The sequence below is a fragment of the Halichoeres trimaculatus genome, unplaced genomic scaffold (assembly GCF_033239565.1).
Source record: "Halichoeres trimaculatus isolate MK-OKI-2021-1 unplaced genomic scaffold, fHalTri1.1 fHalTri1_scaffold_10, whole genome shotgun sequence".
Classification (NCBI taxonomy): Eukaryota; Metazoa; Chordata; class Actinopteri; order Labriformes; family Labridae; genus Halichoeres; species Halichoeres trimaculatus.
The window spans coordinates 7,207,450-7,230,952 of NW_027437187.1; the positions used below are offsets into that span (position 1 = coordinate 7,207,450).

The following is a 23,503-nucleotide window of genomic DNA, read 5'->3' on the forward strand; positions in this document are numbered from 1 at the left end:
CAATTCACTCTAAGGAAGATCAGTGGGACAAGAAGTCATGCATGGAAACTACCAAAAAAACACCCAGTGACTTTCAAAATAACACAGACCGTGTCAAAACCAGAGTGTTTTTAGCTTGACTACAACAACAAACTGTCGTAATTAAGCGAAGCCAGACCAGGAGTCAACATGTTTGAGGTTTTACAGCCCAACATGAATGCAGAGAGACTTATCAATGGAGAGGGAAGAGCAGGACCTCCTCTGTCTCACGACTCAAGCTGTCTGTCAGTCATAAGGCTTGTTGGACTGAACATGCATCAGTTTCCAAACTCCAGAAAAGTCCCTGGATTCAACGCTTGATTTAATTCTAACTTTGAATTCATTTTTTTAAATTTTTTTATTTACAGTCAAACTTATTGAATATTGAATACAATTCATTCTATTAATGATTTCTTTTCAATAATATATGAATAGAATTAACTGACCTCAAACCATCTTTGAGGAACATTGACATGAAGCTATTTTCTCCTGGGACTTCTACACAAAACTCAAGTCAACAGCTCTAAACTGTTTCTGTAGCCATTTTTAATGCTTTTATTTAATTGTTACCTTCTTGCAGGTGCATAGAAAAAAAAAAGAGTTCACATGAAAAACAAAGTGATAGACTGACAGGTGGAAATAAACAGAGAAGAGAAAAGAAGAGGACATCAAACAGGACAGACTTCAAGACGTATAGCAGCACCCTTCATTTCCCTCTTTCACCAAACCAGAATCTCATTCACATGAAATAGAAAATAAACCTCTAAATATGTAAATATGTGCAGTAACACAAATGGTAAAAAAAAAAAATAATCAGACCAATGACAGGGGATGCATCCCAAAGGCACCAGAGACACGCATACTGTTCTGTTTAGAGGGACAGAAACAGATTTAGACTGAATATTCTGCAGTTGGAGATGTTGTTCGATCACATATTAAAGCAGCCAGCCAAGCACTTCAAAGGTATTATTACACTCTACAGGAGCAGACCGTGTTCATGTAAGAAAAGCTCCCATCATGACTTGCTGAGCAATAGAAATCCTTCTATATTTTCACTAACTGTAGTGTTTCATTGATACATTCTCACTCCTCTGTTAGAGAATTCCTTCAAAAATCAACATTCATTTGTTTATCTACACAAATCTTTTCAGCAGAATCAACACAGGAATAACAACGATTAAATGTGTGTAAACAGGCTACGAGAGTTTTACTGTCACATCTGCGAGGAAGCAAATTATATTGCCAACATAAGCTTAGCAGCTGATTGCCACAAGAAAGCAAGTCAAAATAAAACCCGCCTTCCACATGAAGGAAAAAAAACTAAAAGAGTAACTGAAAATAAAAGTAAAATTCGGATTAGACTGATACTAAAAGAAATAATGAGAAACAGGAACAAGTCCCAACAATTCATCACCATCCAGGTTATACAGTGTTGCCACAGCTTATCTGTATGTCACATGAACCCTCTGTCAGGTCGTTTTCAGAAACTGGAAGACTTCACACAGTGATGTGGTTACAGTATGCTCTCCCTCAGGTTCCCGCTGCTGGACTCATTCAGCTGCTGACTTTCTGCTGTGGTTCGGCTCCATGTGTGAAAGTCCAGCAGAGCCTGGTTGAGTTTCTCCATCCAGTCCGATCTCTCCTGTTTGGTGTCTGCTGAAAACCAGCACCTGCAGCAGAACAGAGTTCAGATGTAGATTACTGTGATCATTACTGGCTCCTCAGCTCTGGGTCTGCTGAAGATCTAACACAGACTGGACAAGGACATCCCCAGTTTTCCCATTAACTCCTCCAGGATCACGTTTACAGAGTATTTGCTGCTTAATTGTCTTCAGAGTTCTATGTTTGGAATATTAAAAGTCATTGTTACTGAGATGTTATAATTAGGGGCACCTTTCACATTTAACATGGTACGGTACAGATGCATGGTACCTGGCAATCGGTATCCATACTCAACGGAACCAATTTAATATCAAATTGGTTTTATAATAAAACTTTTTTTTTTCAATTTATAATTCAAAATAGAACTTTGCAATGCTGTTTTCATGTCCAGTATGGAAAATCACCTACCCTTCCACTCCCTCACACACACAAGGATGTGTTTAGGTACCTAATCATAGTACCTTTTGATTATATGTGAATCGGTACCTGGTCCTTTTGACAGAATTTGGTTGGTAGCCATGAAAGTAATATATTCAGTACCCATCCCTGGATATAATTGTTATGTTAGCCTTTTGCTTGTGAAGTGACCAAATAGTTTTAATAGTGCAGTGTTTGTTGTGTTGTTATATGTAATACCAAAGCTACATATTTTCTAGTCACTTTAAAACTACTTCTCAGGGATTTGACTTATTTTTTTCATGATTGTGCATTATATTCTTGAAACTTGGTGTCTCTGATGAGCAATTTTTGGTTTTAGTTCAAACGCAGCTAAAAGAACGTCAGCCAGAATATCCTTTTTTTCGCACCACCTGCCAACCAGGTTGGTTTTACTTTGCTATTTAACTTTTTTTTTTATTCTTTTGTGTACTCTGATATTCTGTATCACAGATTCAAACTGCATCATCTTTTCTACTAAATAATTTTGACAAGTTGAAGATTTTTCCTCAATTTGGGTTGCAGTTTGTCATTGGGGGGCGATGGTGGGTCTTAAAGCCGGACCAGTTGAGAACCACTGATAAAAACGATTTCAATTCTCGCGTCCTCATTGTTCATGTAAATGACCAGGTATCAGTCGTCTGGTATAGTTAAATGTTCGAGAAGTTTTTGCTTTATGATTAATTCTATTCATTTGTTTTTTCTGTTGTTTACTTATTGATGAAACAAAGTGGAGCTTTTTTTTTTTTGAAGGCTGAGTTCAGTGGGGGCCTTTGGGTACTCTGCACCCTCAGCTTGGAACCAGTTGTAAAATGACTTAAAGCTCAAGGAGCTGTTGTCCTTTAATGTTTTAAATCTTAGGGGCAGTTTACACAACAACGGTTTGGTGACACAAAAGTATTGTTGAATTTCAGCCTCTCGTTAACAGAGGAAACAGCTTTTTTGGTGGACCTAAAGCGCAAATTTTTGAAAATGGCCTCCAGAGTGGAATTTTTCTGACACCATTGCTGTGCAAACAGTAAGCCGGCGTTTTCAGTGGAAACGCGGACATCACACAAAGAACGTATCCTCACAACTTTCCGTCTGAGTGGATACATGAAACCTCAATCGGTTTGGGGAAAGGAATATACCACCCCTGTGAAACTGATTAAATGTCCATTCGGATTGGCACTTTTCTTTCAGAATGAGGTGTATATAAACATTAAATTCTTTCCGTTTGAGCAAATGCAAATGCAAGCGGAATATTTGGGTCCATGTAAACGTGGCAAGTGTGTCAGCAAATTTAAATGATCAATGAAGGAGTTTGTTGTGCATTTATACCCACCAAACTTCCTTTAGTTGTTGACTTGAAGTTTAAAATAACTTTGTGGAAACAACCCGATCACTGATGTCACACAAAGAGTTAAAGTAAACACACCCTCTCTGACATCACTAGTTGGCTGCAGCCAGAATTTGCTTCATGCCTCCAGTAAACAAAGGCCTCAGCTACACTGAATCATTTCTCTTGATAGAGTTATAGTGGACTGAAGATGTTGGAGGAATGTGCAGCGTGAGGTTGAAGATGTTTTAAGTGATGACTTCCTGTTATGTGATCCAATGATTAGTTGATACATGCTCGCTGTGTTTGTACGACTGTGACCGTATCAGAATGTGCTGCTGCTGATCTCAGTCAGAACACTTTTTAAGAGGTTATTTTTTATATCAGGTATAAAAAATACATGACTGGGAGAAGTTATGAAAGTTTCTTGATTTCAAAAGACAAAAAAACCTACTGTAAATAAAAACAAATCCCAAGAAGATAGAAATACCTCATGAAGTCGCAAAGATCAGCTTTTTAAGATGTTTGAGTTATAATCAATCTTACTTGGCTGGGGGGCCGTTTTCTTGCTGCTGCTGATGCGGGGGGTTTCTAACCAGCTCAAAGGTGAAAGGTCGGGCACACGAGTCCCTCTCGACAGGCCTGACACACTGACTGTGAGAGCTGGACAGAGAAATGCTGCCCTCTGCTCCCTAGGAGTAAAAGATAAGACAATAATAATCAGAAAAAGAATAAAATCATCACAAGTAGCCGGACTTTGTGTAAAAAAGCGAGCTTTGGTCTACCTTAGTTTCTCTGTCATTGGGGTGGTTCCAGTAATACATGTCACATCCCTCCAGGACAAAATAACGACGATGCCACACCCCAAACCCACTGATCAACTCAAACATTGTCTGGAGTCAAAATCACAAAATGAGAGACGAGTGAGCAGAAACAGAGATGAAAGAAGCAAATTTCACTTTGAAAGCTGAAGGTCTGTTTTTGTAAGCATCCTCTCACTAGTACTGTCATGTTAACTGTTGCTGGAGTAGAATTTAGAGCAATACATTGTTGATGTGATATATTTTACATATTTTTATCGCCCAGCATGGTGTTGTCATAAAGACTTCAATGTGCCATAAATCAATCCAGTGTCGTCCGACCTGATCAAGATGCTGAGAAGTAGGATTTTGAAATAACCTGTAACATTAGTGCTGATAATCTCATTTTGAAGTGTGGATTACAATCAGGCATAAATCTAGAAGGGAGACTTTTTCAAGATCACTTAGAAACTCTTCACAGCTCCTTTAACAGATCTCAGCATGATTAAGACTCTTTGCTAATGTAAATAGCATTCACAGAAACACAGAGGCATTGACAGTTAAGCGATAGCCTGTTATCATCAGGGAGAAGCACTAAAATTCAGAAAATATTGCAATCGACATAGCCGGGAGCAAAAATTCTGCAATACCTACCCAATGCCCAATATCCTGCAGTCCAAACGATCAGTTATATAGCAAGAAGGGAGAGTTTTTCAAGATCACCTTGGAGTCCTCCCAGGAACTTCAAGATTCTTTACGGCCCTACATGGACCAGCCCTCCTAATATTTCTAATCTTTACCCCTATGTGAGTCAGGACTCAGTCTGAGATCTTCTGTTAGAGCTCTACTGGCTCTACCAAAGTCCAGACTGAAGATGTGAGGGCGTCTTCTTCTGTGAGAGCTTCTAAACTTTGGAACAGCCAGCCAGAGGAGACTGAACATGAAGAGTCAGTCTGTTATTTTATTTCATTACTCAAGATTTGTTTTTATTTTGTGATTTTAACTATGATTGGAAGCATACTTATAGATTTATGTCTTTGCTTTGCTGCCTTTTTTATTTGGTGTCTTGCTGTCATTCATTTGGCCTGTTTCTACTGCCCACTGTGAAGTTGCCACTATTCAAAAAAGACAATCACTTATTGCTGAGCTAAGCCAATGTTAACATCGATAGTTATGAGTTCAGACCAGCCAGTTAGCTTAAACTCATGCTTCCCCTCTCTTCATCACTTGTTTTACACAGAAGAGTCTTTTTCAATCAAACCAGCACAGACATCACATATCAAATGCACCAGAGTCTAACGATGCAGATTGCTTCCTTAAAAGGTAGAGTGCATCTTTGTCAACAAATTTTGCTTGTCAGATACAAATCCTGTGTGTAGAATATTTATGATCTGGTTCATTACTCCAAAAGAGCAGTCAAGTAAAGCCAGCACAAGGTGGAGCACTACCACGAGCTAGAACGATATACTTAAGCAATGCAGACAGTTTTGTGTGTGAGTGACTTAGACCCAAAGACATGCTGGTTTCGCTCAGTGTATTGAATATCTTATACAGGCTGACATGTATATAATGTTTTAGCCCTGTGTCAGCACTAACCAGGAAGCCTTGGTGCTGCACATTCGAGTGACTTTCACTCTCCAGCTGCAGATATATGTTGCCCTCTAGTGGAGAGAGAAAAGGAACCTGCAGTGCAAAGAAAGAGACAGAGAAGGGATGAGACACACCTTTGAACTAGTAAACATTGGAGGCATGTCAAGAAAAAAGAATCTAAACATCTGTCTTTGATGAATTCCCTTCCAACAAGCTCTTGCTGTTCCTCTGTTCATGTAGAGAAAAGAAACTTGAAAATGAAATGCTCTGGTGAACCACACCGAACGTCTGGAGGTATTTAAACATCATTTTGGAAGGAAATTCATCTTGTATCACTACATAGCTCTCTCCCACACAAACACACACACATGAAAACATACATATGTACTACATGCACTACCCAATGTTAAAGAAGTGAAATGTCACAGAGCACTGCAAAAAGCTGAAATCTTATCAAGTGTTTTTGTCTTATTTTCAGTAGAAAATGTCTTTTTAGCCGTAATATGAGCCACATTCACCTGATCTGTCCAGAACAATGTCTGTCTTGTTAAAAAAAAAAAAAAAAGAAATCTGCCAGTGGAAAAAGAGAAAAATTGCGTGTATTAAGACATTATTAGAAAATTTTTCGAGCAGTTTTTCTTTTTTCATTGGCAAATGTTTTTATTTGTTACAAGCAATTCAGACCTCATTTTTGTCTTTAAATAACTTGGAACAAGACATTTTTCTGGATCGATAAGTTAAATGAAGTCCATATCAAATGTGATAAGACAATTTTTACTTAAAATACGGCAATAACACTTGATAAGATCTTAGTTTTTCGCTGTGAGAGATGATTCAAGCACAACTTGATGTAAGAAGACAGCAGGTTAATCTGACACCACACTGTCTTGTTCTTGGTAAAAAAAAAGAAATCATCTTATTAGACTTTGCAAGAGCCACAGTTGCCTAACAAGTCCAGAAAAAATCTTATTCAAGCAAAATAAAATAAAAAATTATGCCCGAATTATGCAAAGGGCCAAAATCTTCCAAAGGGTCAAAGTGGTTTTAATCTGTATTATGATACATAAATTTTTTAATTGAACATGCTCATTTTTCTTACCTTATTGGCACATTTTGAATTACTCATAAAGATCAATTAAAGTCTCGTTTCTATCTTTTAATATCTTGGAATAGGAAATTTTGGTCTTGGTTTATGTGGCTCATATTAAGTCTTTTTAGACGTTTTTTACTAAAAAAGCAGAAACTGTTGCTTTGGTTTCAGTTTTCGCAGTGTGAATATTGAAACACTCCTCAGCATTAACATTTCTCAAGTGTTCTGCTAAATCACCAGCCATTTCACACAACATTTGAGGAGTTTTAAAGTCACATCCAGAGAAGGCGATATCTGTATTTGTTTGCTGGGATCAGAAAGGACAGAGTTTGAAAGATTAATTTAGGGGGACAGAATGATGAGGTTTGGTTAGTGCTTGCAGTGGAAAAACTAAGAGGTGAAGAGACGGCAGCACTGTGTGATGAGTGAAACCTTTTCCTGAAATTCATCTCCCAGCAGCCTTCTGATTTTGCCCTCAAGTTTCATCTGAGTAAAAGAAGCAAGACAGAGAGGGGAGAGGGGGAGAGGGTAGACATATTTCAACACCAGTGAGCCCACCAATGTGGAGAAACTCCTGACAGAATAACAGGGTGTAAACAGAGGTGTGGCTGAAACATGTAGCACTGTGCTGGAAGTCAGAAGTGAAATACAGAAAAGTGCAAAACCTAAATAAAGAGTACGTGTGATGAGCACCCCTTTGCCTCTTAAATGTCATCATACAATGGAGATGTTTCACACACATGACTTAATCTACAAAACAGTACACTAACTGCAAAATAAAACCTCACATACATTACATAAATTCCTGTGGTCCATATGCATTAGGCTTAAATGTGAGAGGGGTCCAGCTGCAGACCTCCACTCTCAGCCGACTCTCTTGGAGGCTTCACTGTCAGAAGGAAGTGACGTGAGGATGTGAAGTTAAATAAATTGGAATTCTGGTTTAAAAAGTTACATCAGTACATGCTACTAGCATAAACATGCAATATTTGTTGCAAAATGTACGTTAGCATCAAGCTAGTGCTGTTTTTTTTTAAGTCCATATTGCATTTGGTATATTAGGAGATGTATTACATGTTGAATGTATTGTACAGGAATCTGGTGTGAGAGAGTTATGACCATTTCTTTGTGTGTTCATTTCTTCAGTACAACTTTTAGCTGAAAATCTTGAATCAGAGTTTTCTTGGGGAAACTGTTATCGTCTGCTAAGCTAAAATAGCTGGGGTGTGAGACAAATAAGGAAATAAAAAGTGAGATCATTACAACAGAGGTGTCAACCCAACGTTACTATGAAGGCAACTTTTATTTTGTAATATTTACTTCAAATCTTGACGTCACTTCCTTCTGACGGTGGAGGAGTGGAGCCTCCAATAGAGTCGGCTGAGAGTGGAGGTTTGCAGGTGGACTGTCTTAAATGTTGGGTATGCAGAACACCAAAGCAGGATTATTACCTTATCAAGGGGGAACTTGCTGTGTCCCAATGAGGCCAGGCTGATCTTATGAGAACCAACCAGACTGAAGTTACTGGATCGACGAGTGCTGAGTGGAGGAAGAGCAGCAGCTGCAGCACAAAGACAAAGGCAGTGTTATAGTGAGAAGGATTATTCATCATCCTTATCTTTCATACTTTAGAATCTTTGTATCAAAATGAAAGAAAACAGTGTGTACTTGTCAGACTGTTGCTGGATCTCTGTGGAAAACAAAAGAAAAGGTTAAGCCATTTTTTTACATGCGGTAGAATCATTTGAGCATGAACTGAAACATCAAACTTACTGTGATTGTGTTCAGGAGTTTTCTAGGCGTGACCTTAACGTGTAAAAAACAGATATCACTGAGACTGTTCATCATACGTAAACACTTTCCTCTTTATTTAGCTTATTAACTTACCCTTGACTTGGTGGTGGTCCGGTCCATGGTGCAGTTATTACCCGGGTTGTTTGACTACATGACAAAAAGACGTGCAAACGATAAAACCCTAAATTTCAACAAATCAAGCAGTGATGTGTTTGTGATCTTTCCAAAGCTTCAGCTTCACTGAGCTAAAGCAGATACTGTACCTGACAGCAACTAATACCTTTACATACCCCTGTGTGCATGGTGTGCTTTAGTTCAGGTTGGCAGGTTTCCATGTCCCAGTGTTACATCTCAATTAATGTTTTGTTTCCACTATTTTTATCAACAGATTTTTTTAAACCAACTACTGAAGTTGCAGTGTTGCGATATCACTCAAGATTTTCAATAACCCTTTTTTTCAGACCGTTAACAGTACGAATACTCCCTTGAGTAATCACTAATAGTACCGATGCTACTAGTACTTTTGATACATAAAATTTCAATTAACAGTGACAGATTATTTTGATCAAAGGCAGCACAGTCACACTACCATTAAGTCAAAATAAAACACAAACAACTCTCTCTGAGTTTTGATTTTTTTTTTTGATAAATTAAAAAAAAAAAGATTAAAAGTGCACTTTTTAAAGTAAACTGAAGTGCGAAATAAAAAAAGTTGAACTGTGAACTCTCCCTGGTCCATTCATGTTTTCTGAACAGGACCTGATGCACATTTGTCGTGGTGTTAAACCACAGCATCTAGTGGTGAGGAAGACTTGCTCGACGTAAGATTTTTTTGCCTAGAGTATCTGCTGCTGGTATCTGCAGTTTGTACAAGTACCGATACATTGAAAAAAGGTATCAGTACTTGGTATCAGTACTAGCCCATCCCTAGATATGACTGTCTCTGTAGATCATAGTGTACTGAACTGTAAGATACTGTGCAGTTCCCACCTCCTACCTTCCCTAACAAACATGAACTGAACTCTGTGTGCTCTAGTTAACTAACCCTGGAAGTGATCCTTTTTTCAAGGAGCACCAGTTGAAAGAACAAAACATATCAAAGTAGTTTAGTTTAGTTTAGTTTAGAAGCTGGCTATACCTAGAGCTACTCGCAGCCCAGTGCTCTGAGTTTGTAACGTTAGTGAATCCTGGTTATGTCCTGCCAGTCATCTACCAATCAGAGCCAACATAACCTCACTCTTCATTATATTGATAGACTCTCAAGTTTGAACAGACCACTGCAGAATAACTGCTGACTGTGGGTTGGAATGAACATTATCACAAACAGCTTAGCCTGTGTTTCAGTTTAAGTATAGCCTGTGTTTTAGCCTTCAGCCCTTTCTGTATCAGAAAAGGCTACTTAACTGTAACCACTCATGAAAAGCCACTAGTAAACTGTCCTGCTGACATTTCAGTTACATCCAGTATTGTTTCTCAAAACATGTCATATTTCAGACAGAGTTTGTGTTTGTGTTATGTTTACATTTTTTGAAATAAGATCATGTTAAAATGATAAAAAAAGAATAAAAAATAAAAAAACAACAAAAAACAACCAAGAAACTGCACATCAAAGTGTTGTGTCTCACCAGGCTGTAGACCTCAACGTCAATTTCAAAGGTTGACCGAATATCCTTCCTGAAACAAAAGAGGGGTATGTAACACTGTGCAATAACACGTTTTTTTTATATATATATATCAAAAACCTTAAGAGCAAACAAGTCCTAAGAGAATTGCAAATTTAGAGGATGAGCTGCAGCTTACAGAGTGACAGAGGTGGGAAAAGAGATTGTGTCTCCCTTCTTAGCGTCAGCAGCTGTGGCCAGCGGGGTGGCAACAATATTGCAGGGTCCATAGCGGATCAGGAGGAAGAAATAATGACTTGGTCGCCCTGCATCGTATGACAACAAATCACTTTAAGTGGACGTCAGCCAAAGGGATAAGTCTTTATCTAAAGTCACATGAATTTATCTATTGTGCTGAATATGAAGCAATAATGAACTGTAACGAATTAGATCATATTTGAGTTTCTCTTGCTACCTGAGCGGTTGAGTGAAGAGCAGACATATTCCACCTTGAGAGGCAGCTGGATGTTTGTGATGCTTACAGTCCCTCTGCAGGGCTGCTGGGAACTGTAGTTCTCCTCTCCAGCTGCTTTTCCTGACTGTGCGTTCCTCTCCTCCCTCAGTCTGGCCATTTCTGCCAGCAAGGCAGAGCGCTTCTCACCTGAAAAAACAGTCAAACCACATGTTATTATTACAGAAGTACAAAGACAAACACACTTGTCATGCTTTTTTGCACGTATTAACATTAAACATTAAGTAATTTGTTGCTCAAACACCAGAGAAAGAAGATAGAAGGCGGAACGTTTCTTTGAGATGATCTGAGATGGGATAAATATTCTGGTTTGTGTTTGCAGGTTTTTTAAAACTGCTGATCCTGAGCCTCTTCCAGAGAGTGCTGAGTGTGTCACACAGGGTTCCCTTCTACATGGAGAGTAAAATATTAAGCCTGAAATGTACATACAGGACACCAACAGTAGTTTCTCAGCCTCGGCCTCCACCAGTGAGCCTTGACCGTGCTCTTCATCCGTACAGCAGCTCAGAGCCTGCAGGGTCTGGCTGATCACAGTCTGCAGCTTCCCTGCTTCTTCATTTAGATCCTGAGCAAATAGAACTTAAATCAAAACCTTTACATGATGTTTCATTGGCTTCAGAAGAGGACGCGTTCAACAGAATACTGGATGCTGCCTTCTAGCATGTTGAGGAGAGCTACCTTCATCTTCTGTTTGAAGTTAAAGTCAGAAAGCGGAGGTCGGGACTTCTCTGGGGCTTGCCGCTGTACCTCAGGAGTGATGCTCTGGATGGTGGACGGCTTGCTCTGACTTTGTGTGCGGTAAGCATCAATACTGTGGAGAAACAGTCATCACATTAAATGACAATATGGAGCCTTTTTACTTCATCTACCCTGGTAAAATCACAGGTGAAACAAAACCAGAGTTTCTGCTTCAGTCTGCTGCTGCTGTAGTTACCTGTACAGGAGAGCAGATTCAGCAGGTGGGGTGAGGTTCTCCTCTGGAGTCAGGGGTAGAGATGGAGGGTTGGACTCCTGAGCCTCCACTATTCGCTGTTGGGGGTTTAAAAAGAAGGAATCCTTTTTACTTTTCATGTTTTTTTCTTTTCTAATTCACCAGATTTCCTCAAATACTGTCTTTAGATATCCCATTGAATGAAATCAGCATCCACTCCTAAAGTTATCTTACCAGAGGGGTGACCACGGCCTCCACAGACTTGCTGAGAGGTGACAGGATAGCGCTGGGGGGGAAAGTCAGCATGTCATCTTCATCATTTTCAAGCATTTTGCTTTCACCGCCATCTTCTTCTGCTTTGACTTCCTCCTTTGCTTCACTTTTCTCCTTCCCTGACCTAACGTCCATATGAAATTTGTCACGAGAGCAAGGTCCAATGCCACTGTCGTGGTCCTCGATGTCTTCATGGTTTCCCCTCTCTTCCTCAATCCTCCCCGCGTATTCCAGCACTTCTTCAAACATCTGGTCGATAATATCAGCAGTGTTGGTCTCATCATGAGAGCTGGATTCAGAATCTGTTTAAAAAGATGTAAGGACAACAATTAACACTAAGTCACATCTGTTCAAAAAAGCACCTGTTCAACACACTGTTCTCTCAACGTGCCCACAGAGAGTGGGTGTTTCTTTCACAATGTGTCTGTTTATTAGGAGCTAATGCAGATGCTTCCACATGAATAACAGTGCAAATAAAAATCAAACTTAGGCAGTAGAGTAGTAGTAAGTAGGAGAGTCAGACATCATAATGTGTTATAGTTTTCCAAAGGCTGGGTATGTAATAGTGTTTTTGTTTTTAATATGCTGCAAATTTTAAATCCCTTCATAATGCAGAGGATCATCACCAGTGATTTTTTTAAAACAGAAAAATAAACTCCACCCGTGTGCTCCACCACTCCAGAGGTGTCCTCAGGTGCCCACAGCCTCAGCTGCTCTCACCTGATACTCTCCTCTCTATCCGAGACTCCAGGGAAGCATTGGTGTCTGAAGGGGCTGGGTCACTGATAAGCTCGTGCTCCAGGATAAAGGAGACTTTCTTTGAGCTGTCCCCTTCTTCTCTCTCCTGAGTGTCTTCTACATCCCCCTGCCTCTCATCTGTTACAGCTTGCTCAGTTTCTTCCTTCTCCAAACAGACATCTGACATCTGGACTTTTCTCATGCTTTGGCTGGGTTTCAAGTTTCTCCTGTCTGACTCCTCATCCACACCAACTGTCTGGGTCTCTTTTTGCACCTGACTTTCATCATCCTCATCAGAAGATGCTCCTGGGCTGTTCTCATCTTGCACTGTTGTAAAAATATCTCCTCTATTTTCACTACATCCTGCACTGGACACCATCCTCTCTGACCCCAGTTTGTCTCTCTCAGGTTCCTCGTCTTCCATCATTTCAGACGTATTGGCAATCTCAGCAGAGACGTTTTCTGAACGTTCACATTCACCATACAGAAGGTCAGAGAGCTCTCTGTGATCTGCAGCACTACCTCCACTCTGTTCTTCCACTTCTGATGAGTCCAACATGGCTTCCTCCTCTTTAGCACACACTTCTCCTCCTGCCTGTTGTTGAGCTAAGACAGACTCCTCCTCACACTCTGATGGATACCTCCACAGCCGCTGCTCCTCATCTGTGGAAGTCTCCATCCTTTCTTCATGGTGTGCAGAGCAGTTTTTCTCTTCAGTTTCTTCCACTGAAATCCCCTCAGACCTCACTTTTTTGTCAGCCCCTGAACCTCTGCCTGCTTTCATTATGTTGAACTCCTCTACAGAAGTGCATTCTAACAAACTCTGATCCTCTCCTGTTGGCAACTCTGACACATTTTGCTCCTCACAAAGAGGCATGCTGGAGAAACTCTGGTCCTCGCTAAAAGACAGCATCAAAACAGTCTGGGTTTGAGGTTTCTGGGGCCTTGGATGATTCTCACTTCCAAATGAAGCCATGTAGTCTATGCCCTCCTCAAATTCCTTTCCCTGATGTTCACTTTGCTCCTCTTGTTTAACTTTGAGCTGTTCACTGGGGTCTCCAGGCTCTGCAGACGAGTCTGGGACATCAGAGTCACAGCATGGCGTCTTTCCTGTAGAAATAATTTGTCTGACATCTTAACAATCAGCTACTTGACTGACACCCATTTTTCATCATGCAACTAACATATGAGAAATCAAGAAAATATAATACATCTGGCATGACCGAAAAATACAAACCACATCAAGTGGTTTGTGCCCACTTCTGCTTTCAACATCCTGCGCTTTAAGATGCTGTGAGGACTAACTCATTGATTCCAGAAACACTTGTAGCTGGATTCAGTAGTTTTCTAGTATGAAGACTCCATTTTCCATGAGCACCATCACCTACTGTTGTAAAGAGTCTTGCCAAACTGTTTTGAAGCAAATGAATGGAGACCAATTTTTCTTTGTAACACTTCTTTTCTTTGTTCAAGACAACTTTTCCCAGGATGCCAAGTGACAAGGTAATGTATTTATTTGTAGTTTTTTTAGAGCTACTGTTTGAACTACAAACTGAGTTTACAAAGATTGATTGATGCAGCCTTTCAGTGTCCAGATGGTGAGCAAACTGTTAAATGTTCCTCACAGCCCGGTACTCTGAGACATGTCTATATGTGTAACATTAAAAAATTCTGGTTAGCTATGTCCTGCCAGTCATCTACCAATCAGAGCTAACGTAACCTCACTCTTCATTTTATTGATACAGGGTATGTGCTAAAATCCTGAGGCTGATTCGAATACCTTTTCAAGACTTTTTCAAAAACCTTTCAAAAAGTTTTAAGACTTTATCGCAACTTTCAGTTGTTGTTGGCATCCACTCTTAATCAGTTGTAGTTTACATTTTTACAGACATGAAGTAAGCTGAGGAGGAATAAAGCTTGAAAGAACAAATGACACTAAAGGTTTATTGACACTCCCACAACAAGAAACAGCAGTTATTCAAGGCCAACTTTCTAAAAAAAAATGAGAAATTATTTAATCATTTTTAAAATTTAGGACATGTGTCTGATATTGTGTTATTTGTTTTAATGTTTTATTTTATTACTCTTTTGCCGAGTGTTTAACATCCCAATCAGGGGACAGTTGCAAGGAAGAAAACAAATATTTATGGATATTTTTTGAGTCAAAGCTTGAATACCTATGAAATTTAATACCTCATAAAACCACAATTAAGACTTTTAAATACTTTTTAAGGCCCTTAATTTCCCCAAAATTGATTTATCAACCTTTAATTCTTTTTAAGACCCTGCGGACACCCTGTGATAGACTCTCAAGTTTGAACAGACCACTGCAGAATAACTGCTGACTGTGGTTGGAATCAACATTATCACAAACAGATTAGCCTGTGTTTTTAGCCTGTTGCTTTTAGGGATGGGTACCTTTCATATTTGAATAGATACGGTACTGATGCGTGGTGCCTGGCAATCAGTAATCGATAGTACCAATTTTAATTTTTTTGTGTATGTTTTGTGGTAATAAATATTAATTTGTGTAGTAATAAATTCTCAGAGGTTTTATTTAACTTAACATATTCATTCTCCATATGTATATGTATATGAATATATGTATATGCACTTTATTGTAAAACACCTTGCACTCAAAAAAAATATGTGTACTATTGTATACTGCCACCACTCAGTATGTTTTTAATGATGTGTGCTGCTGACAGCTTGGCCAGGTTGCCCTTGTAGAAGGCATCTTGATCTCAATGGGTCTTTAATCTAGTTAGATAAAGGTTAAATACAAATTTATAAAAATGTTAGGGGTAAGTATTGGCAAGAACCTCATGATACGATATGCATCACAATACTTGGGTCATGATATGATAACATCACAATATTCTGGTAGTTAACTTTTTGATTGAAAACAGCTTTTCTATTTTATTGTGTATGAAATAAGGAAAGTCAGATGCAGTGTTTCATACAAACACTTAACTTGAAAACATAAAGTGTGTCAAATTTTTCACTTAAACTACTGTGACATTAAACTAATGTTAAAAAGAATAATTGGGTGAAAGAAGTGGTCTGTTGGTGAAACTAATAAATGTCACTAAATGATATTAACAGCATCAAAACCCACATCATCAAGAGTCACACCTCCAGCTCATGTCCAGTATGAAAAATTGCCTACTCTCCCACTCTCTCACAGTCACAAGGAAGCGTTTAGGTACCTTAACATGGTGCTGTTCAATTTTATGTGAAATGGTACCCGGTACTTAAGACAGAGTTTGGTTGAGAGAAAACCCTATAAAAGTACCTAGTTCAGTACTCATCTCTAGTTGCTCTGTCAGTTTCTAGTTAAGCTTTCTTCTGCTGACCTCCTTTATCTTTTTGACAGTTCAGCTCCAATCAGAAAGGGGCTCTTACCTGTCCCATCTTGTGTCTGTTTCTTGGCACTTGATGTTGTTGCTCCTGTGAAGCTGTCATCTTTCACTTCACCATTATCAGCAGCCTGCAGGGAGCCACATCAGAGGAATGAAAAACAGTAATGAAGAGCTGTTTTCAAGATTTAATACATAAAGTAAATATATAAAGTAAGAGTCAATAAACACAGGACATGTTACAGCTGTGATCCCTATTAAGGCTGTGCATCCTGAGAAAGTTGGGGTGAGAAGAAAAGTTGTTTCAGGTCAAAACCCTGGGGTGAGGAATATGTGTGGTGGAAACAGACCAGATCACCAAACCAACGCTAAAAAGTGCAACGTGAGTATCAGTGTTTTCTTTTCCCCAAAACTAAGGCCACGTAAAGCGTGGTTCTGCCTCCACAAACAGCATGCTTAAATGCTGATAATCTTATCCATTCTTTTGGCCTTAAGTGTATCACATGTGCCCAAACCAAAAGAGAAAATGAGGAGTTTTGGTATGACACACTCACATCCCAGGGTTTAATGGGAGGCCAGCAAACTCCTCTTATAGACCGAGGAACCCAACACGAAGGATATGAGGGTCCAGGTGAAGGTGTCCGTCCCTGATAACGGTACATTTAAAAAAATCTCTAACCAGCAGCAGAAATGTCTCATTGTCAGATAAAGACATTGTGAAAGATAATTCCGTCAGTGGTAGGCAGAGATTGTTTATTCTGTTCATATAGTATTTGAGGGACATGTCATTCACTGATAAACCAAAGGTAGAAACAGGGTTTCTGGTGTTCGTATCACAGCTAACATTGTCAGAATTATGCTGTAGATGAATTTTCTAAACGGCACCAATAAGTCTGAGATTAGTATTGAAACTAGAGATTTTCTGAAACAACAAATTTCAAAGTTGTTTAGACTGGGCTTTAAGTTTTCACTATTGCTATGAACAATCATCATGCTTCACTATTTCTCATCTCCTGTTCGAAGCTCCTGTCACTGTGTCACTGCTGTGACTGACAGATGACCACTGGCTTTACAAAAAGCTGGCGCTCTCTGCTGTTGCAGTCATGCCCTAGACAACTATCAGTATGTGTCAATGGTTAGACCCTAAAATGACCACACTTATCACATTATTTTCAACGGAAAAAAACCTTGTCTTATATTCAGGTCAAAACAGTAATGAAAAATTTGGTTTGGAGCCAAGATTATAGCCAAATATGACACTCAACAGTGAATGTGTGGAATAACCAATGAGGGAAAGTTTAAGTCACGATTAAAAACAGATTTCATCTCATTCTATTTTATCTGAATGGGACAACACAGGATCACAGAGTATGCTGATAACTAACGTAAAATAGTTTATGTTGGAGTTAAAAGACTGATTGAGTAATGTCTCCTTCCAAATGAAAGAAAATGAAAGAGGACAACACTGAAAACTGTAGGAATATTTGATCAGCCAGAGTCATGAAGACAGACCCACCTGAGATAACGAGGGATCAGAGCTGCTCCTTTTCAGCCAGGCGTTTTCACTGATAGGTTGAAACTGCAACTGGCTTAACTCCTTCTCACGTTCCTGATCAGGGAAACCACATCAGTCAGACTCAAACTACGTAAAGCTCAGGGACAAACACAAGATCCTTTTCGTGGTTAAAGCCAAAGAAAATGTGTAATATGTGTAGTTTCTTTTGCTAGGACATTTTTCTTATTAAAAAAACTTTACAAGCCATTTTACAAGAGCCCAGGAGTTTATTTGTTTCAGATTCTGATTATTTAAGAAACTTTAAAGAATGCATGAATGCCCAGGTCTACAGGGTTCATCCGTGAGAAACGGCTTTAACTATCAGCATGTAGAGAGGCTACTGTAGTGAGCATGTGTTTTATCAGCTGTATACTTTGATTTCAATACTTCCATCCATTCCAAATATGAAAGTAATAACACACAAATCTGTTCAGATTCAATGATCAAGCAAATTCCCCCACTTTTCTCCTTCACCCAATATCACTAACACTTCTTGCAAGACCAGGGTTTCAGTTCTTTGAAAATGATCACAATACATTTTTGTTTTGTTTCTTTTTTACATTATACCAGAGATGGACCAGTCAAATGCTTGGGCAAAGCATCAGTTCCTGCCTTAACATCCCCTTGAATGGTAACACTTTTCTCCTCCTCAGTGAAAACTTATCCAAACTAAAACACTTACTGGTTTGAGTTTAACTATACCTGTTCATGATGTACAGAAAAATGCAGCTACAAGTTGCTTTTGACCAAAAAATCAGTCATACTCTGAAATATAAGGCTTAAACCAAACACGCTTTTCATTTCATAAACCAATTGATTCTATCTGTATATGCCACTCACTAACATACATGAAGTAAATGTAGGAAATAATAGATGTTATTGTGGTAAAACTGTTGCATTTCATCAAATCCAAAAAACAACAACAAAGTGATGTTGCCATAACGTGTTGGCGATCTGCTGCTTTGAACAAACCTGGCGCATGCGGACAGCCTGCTTGGAGCTGGGTGTTGTGGCTCCCTGGAGTTTGTGCTGGATGTCAGATACAAAGTTGGAGCAAGTCCTAGGACAGGGGTTAGCAGAGCTCTGAGCGGGGGCAGGGCTCACCTCGAAGACTGGCACTTTGAACCGCTCCATCCGCTGACTGAATTCTCCTTCACCTGAAGAGATATGAAAAATGAACACTCACATTGACATTAAAACATCATTTGCTGCTGTGGAAATAGAACATTTGTCTCAAGTTAAATCAACATATTCGGTTTTGATAAACTACAACTACTGAACGGAGTAATCACAAAAACCTAACTTTAAATAGAACAAGATTTTTTGTTTTATTTTTCTCTTTAAGACTTTGGAAGCAGCTAGCTAACACAGAACTCACAGGTAGCATTAAAGTGCAGTTAAGGCATGTGGTGAATACATTTTATAACACAGACTTCTGTTAATAAAAATTCAAACAATTCTGTTCAACTCTTTTTTTAAAAAATAGGAACACTCTGTATTAGAGTTTTTACATTTGACTCTTACTCCAAACTGTGGAAGAACATCAGGCATACTACTTAATAAAAACCATTTATTATGTCATCACTTTACTGCATTATCAGCTGCTGATGGATATCTTTTCTTGCCACTGTTGCTTGCTCACTGCTGCCAAGTTATTTACTCATGATGGATCACTGATGTGCCTTTTAAAGCAACATATCAAAGAGTAGAATCTGTACCTACTAAATCCACAAGTAAACACCTGTTTCCAGAGCTTGTTCAGTGTAAATACCAGCACACAACAGCCCCTGTAAGCATCCTTACCAAGGAGATTCTCTCTGAAGCCTTTTTCCTGAATGATGAGTGACGAGCCGGCAGCGCCAGGATCAGACAGGCAGCGCTGGGCCAGCGGAGCAACCCCTAAAACAGCAGACAGGTACTGTAACAAAATACAGTATTCATACCACAATAACACAGTCACGACTCAGACTATGTGTTGACCTTTGACATGTCATCACCTCAAGTAGAGCCATAAATCCACTAAAAACACATGGTTCAAATATATGCTCTGAAAAAAGTCTAAGGCCAACTACAAAAAAAGCAATGTAAGCAAGGTTTTCTCTTATTTTAAATAAATAAATCTTTGACAAATTTTTATTTTACTATCTGCAAACAATTCAAGCCTCACTTTGTCTTCAAGTTTCTCTTAATAAGACATTTTTTCTAGACTTTTCAGGTGAATGTAGCTCACATGAAAGCTAATGGAACATTTTTGAACCAAAAATAAGACAAAAACTTTCTTAAAATGTCACTTTTTGCAGTGTATGTTAAGATACACGTAGTCTACTCATACAAGGGATAAACCTTCTGCTCAGAAAGATTGAATCTGATTGAGTAATATAAATGCAACTTTTCAGCCACCTTATGGTGCAAGATATAAACAGTAAGCAGTAGATTTTTTCACCTTTTTTATGGGTTATACTTACACAATAAAACTAATGTTCCTGATATTTCAGCATGTACAAATATTTGCTTTAATAAGAACTGCGCAATAAATAAATGCATGAAAATCAGAGGTTACGTGAAGGTGGGATTACCTTCTTGTCTCTGAGTAAGTAGATGAACTCGGGACCGGACTGAGGGGACCATTGGTGTGTCTGGCTTTGTCTCCAGCTCTACTCGACGTCCAGAAGTTGATGGTTTAGGGCTGCGGTTCTCCTGACCAGATGCCTCCAGACGTCGCCGTTTCTGGCCATCGTTTTCCTCTGAGACATTTGACAGGATACAGGACAGGGAGTCAAATATATAAGCAACAACACTGATGTGACAATAGTGTGCTGTGCATAAATACAGAAACTAACCTGACTGTGCAAATACATTATCTTCTGAATCTGACAGAGGTATTCTCTGCCTCTTCAAGCTGGTGTTGCCACCGTTTTCCTCACCAGCTTCCATGATGGACTGCAAACACAGAAAGTTAAGACAGCACACATAGTGAGGTGACAACTATCATACAGAGACATCTCAATAAATGAGAATAAAATAGGAGAGTTGATTCAACTCAAAAAGTTATACTCATAATATGTAGAGTCAGTACGCACAGAGAGAAATATTTCAGCATTTATTTATTTTAATTATGTTGATTATGGCCTCAAAGAACTTGACTAAAACAGTCACATTTCTTGTGTCAAGCCACAAATGAACCTGAGACTAGGCCTGGGCCGGTGACAAATTTTGCTGGAAAATATATTGTACCACAATTATTTACGATAAACAATATCATTGACAATATTATTTTAAGCCCAAATTACCACTAATATAAAAAAATATATATATATATGATAATATTGCAATACAGCCTTTTAACTTTTGTTTCTCATGAATGTTTTTGCTAATGTAAATGGAATAACAATAACTTTCAAATGTCAAAAAAACAAACAACAAAAATAAAATGTGCTCTCACTCAAAAACAAATTGCACTTGAATAAAAAACTGAGTTAAAATGCAGAATTTCTTTTGTGATGTAGCAAACTACACTTTCTGTGTCAGTGTAAATTCTCACTCATCCAGCTCAGTTAATCTAAATGCTCCAAACCAAAGCAACTGGACTTGTTAAAGTTAACATCTGGGGTCCAGAGACACCACAGATGTTGACCAGGAAACTTTAGAGCACTTGGTGCTTCCTTTTGCTGATGAGATTTATAAAGATGCTGATTTCATTTTCCAGCAGCCCACTGTGCCAAAAGTACCAAAGACTTGTTAAATGACTATGATATTACTGTGCAAGACTCGTGGGAAATAAACCCCACAGAGCATCTATGAGGTAAAGATAAGACACCTGAGGACCTGAAGGCTGCCATCAAACCAACCTGAGCTTCACTGACACCCCAGCACACAGGCTGCTCTCCCCAATGACACACCACAGAGATGCACGATTTCATAATAAAGGAGCACCAATCAATTATTGAGTGCATAAAAAAACATACTTTTCAGAAGTAACACAATTCTCCGATTAAACGTCACTTTTGACTCATCTTTTGTAATTTTGAGTTTTACATACTGTACGTACGCGATTATCCTTACATTTAAGAGAAATGGATGCTTGAAATATTTCATTAATGAATCGATATAATAGATGAGTTTTGCTGAGTTGAACGACTGAAATAAATCAACTTGTATATGATATTTTAATTTAATAATCAGCACCTGTAGGCCACAAGGCTCAAATCAAATCCACAATAAGAGGTTACACAGCCAAGCTACGGCAGTTTACACAGCTATTACAGTTTGCCATGGTTGAGGAGGATTTCTATCACCAAGAGAGAGCAGGTTGTCCCAAATAAAAGTGCTTGACAGAGGGCGTTGACATGTTTCATACTTCTCAAATATGACATAAAACAAGTTGCGCTGCATGTATAACTTAAGTTGCTGAGAACGGCAAGCCCCTCTACCACTTTTCAAAAAAATAGACAAGTTGTCGCAGATAAAGCTTCATTACACAGTTGATTTTAGCAACACTACGAGTCGACTGAGCTCACTTCAACCTGTATGAATGTACTGAGGACAAGTTAGCTCGTCGCTAGCTTAGCTAGGGACAAGCTAACCGTCAAACAAACTGTCTGGTTCTTCATGACAGAATTAACAGAGCTGAGGTTAATGTCGAAGGGTTAATGTTAGCCGTATGTCGAAGAGGTAGTTGATGGTCTTACCTGAAGAGCTGACACTCTACTCTGTATGAACCAGGTCAAAACTAACCGTCAGAAAACAAGAAACAACCTTCGTGTTGTTTTATGTTTCCAGTCTCCTCCTCTAACTTTGAATTTCAGCGGGTCTTCTGACGTTAGCAGAGCTGAAGTACCGTACTTACTCTGAGAGAGCGCTGATCCAGAGTCAGGGATAGGAAAGCAGGTTACCGTTTCTCAGCAGTGGAGAAGTTTGAGTCTGATCCCAGGTCTGTCAGGCGTGCCTCGGCCTAGCAATAAGCCACTTTACCGTATGTAACACAGTAAATGCGCATAAAAGATCACAGCACAATGACGCATTTCCTTTTGAATTCGGGAAACTTCAAAGCATATTTGCCCTTCAGTAGTTAATCTTTTTCAGTTACAAGAAAACTATTTATATTACTGTATAAATATTCAGACCTTTTACCATTGACCGTATAACGTAGACTGCCTTCCACTTAAGCTCTTATATCAATAAGTATGATTAAAAAATGAAAAAAGGAGAAAGAAATAGAAACACTGCATTAAAGTAGAATAGAATACATTTTTATCATCCACCCTGATGAAAATTTGTCATAAGCTCTCTAGAAAGGCTACATGGTGTGAGAAAATAAACCATTCACAAAGCTAATCAGAAAATAATAAAAACAAGCTGTCAAAAAATATATATATACCAGTTAATTTCATTCATTCCCTGGGTTCAGAATCTGGCCTGTCATTCTATCCTATTTAAAATAAACCTGAAGCAATGTAAGTGCAATTTCTATCAGAGAAATACCTAAAAACAGTGTTTGGATAGCTGCGTCAGTGTTAGATTTAAGCTGCATTAATCAAAATAATTTGATACTTGAATACTACGTGAATTTACAGGCTCCCCCCACTAGGGGCCCCATGCATGTCCAGCTTCACCTGCAGAGCCACTGATTTAAATTACCCACAGCCGTTTCTATGCAAGGTGTTGTTTTGGGCCCCTCAAAATGTAGTGGAGATTTCTAACCCTTTAGATGATTCATGGAGATGCCAAAATCTACTAAACTTCATGAGCCAAACAGGCTACAGTTATGCTAACATGCTGTCATGTTGAAATTAAACATTTAGTTGGGT

General features: G+C 38.9%; 2 protein-coding genes across 4 annotated transcripts in view; both read right to left on the reverse strand.

Moving 5' to 3' along the window:
* LOC141796179 (NACHT, LRR and PYD domains-containing protein 12-like) overlaps nt 1-23,503 on the reverse strand; it is a 600,880-nt gene that overhangs the window by 163,880 nt on the left and 413,497 nt on the right. The window lies entirely within an intron of this gene.
* anln2 (anillin, actin binding protein 2) lies at nt 511-22,493 on the reverse strand. Of its 3 annotated transcripts, XM_074676903.1 has the most exons (25): nt 22,385-22,493; nt 20,537-20,636; nt 20,273-20,440; nt 19,500-19,595; nt 18,669-18,853; nt 17,658-17,750; nt 16,696-16,788; nt 16,188-16,272; nt 12,765-13,892; nt 12,006-12,346; nt 11,775-11,869; nt 11,519-11,651; nt 11,270-11,405; nt 10,784-10,969; nt 10,508-10,634; nt 10,333-10,381; nt 8,801-8,854; nt 8,687-8,719; nt 8,582-8,603; nt 8,365-8,474; nt 7,346-7,399; nt 5,830-5,916; nt 4,219-4,326; nt 3,980-4,125; nt 511-1,688 (listed from the first exon to the last, which is right to left on the reverse strand). In XM_074676903.1, exons 2-25 carry the CDS (start codon nt 20,628-20,630, stop codon nt 1,532-1,534), a joined length of 3,780 nt encoding a protein of 1,259 aa, XP_074533004.1. In that variant the 5' UTR covers nt 20,631-20,636; nt 22,385-22,493; the 3' UTR covers nt 511-1,531. The 3 variants fall into 3 exon arrangements, with proteins under 3 accessions (XP_074533004.1, XP_074533005.1, XP_074533006.1); XM_074676904.1 differs by lacking the exon at nt 7,346-7,399; XM_074676905.1 differs by lacking the exons at nt 12,765-13,892; nt 16,696-16,788.

Excerpts from the sequence above, each read along its gene's own strand:
- anln2 (XM_074676903.1), bottom strand. The coding sequence starts at position 20,630 with ATGGAAGCTGGTGAGGAAAACGGTGGCAACACCAGCTTGAAGAGGCAG. Across the intron at positions 18,854-19,499 it reads CTTCAGAGAGAATCTCCTTG|GTGAAGGAGAATTCAGTCAG; the intron begins GTAAGGATGCTT and ends ATATCTCTTCAG. Across the intron at positions 11,652-11,774 it reads GAATCTGCTCTCCTGTACAG|TATTGATGCTTACCGCACAC; the intron begins GTAACTACAGCA and ends GTTTCTCCACAG.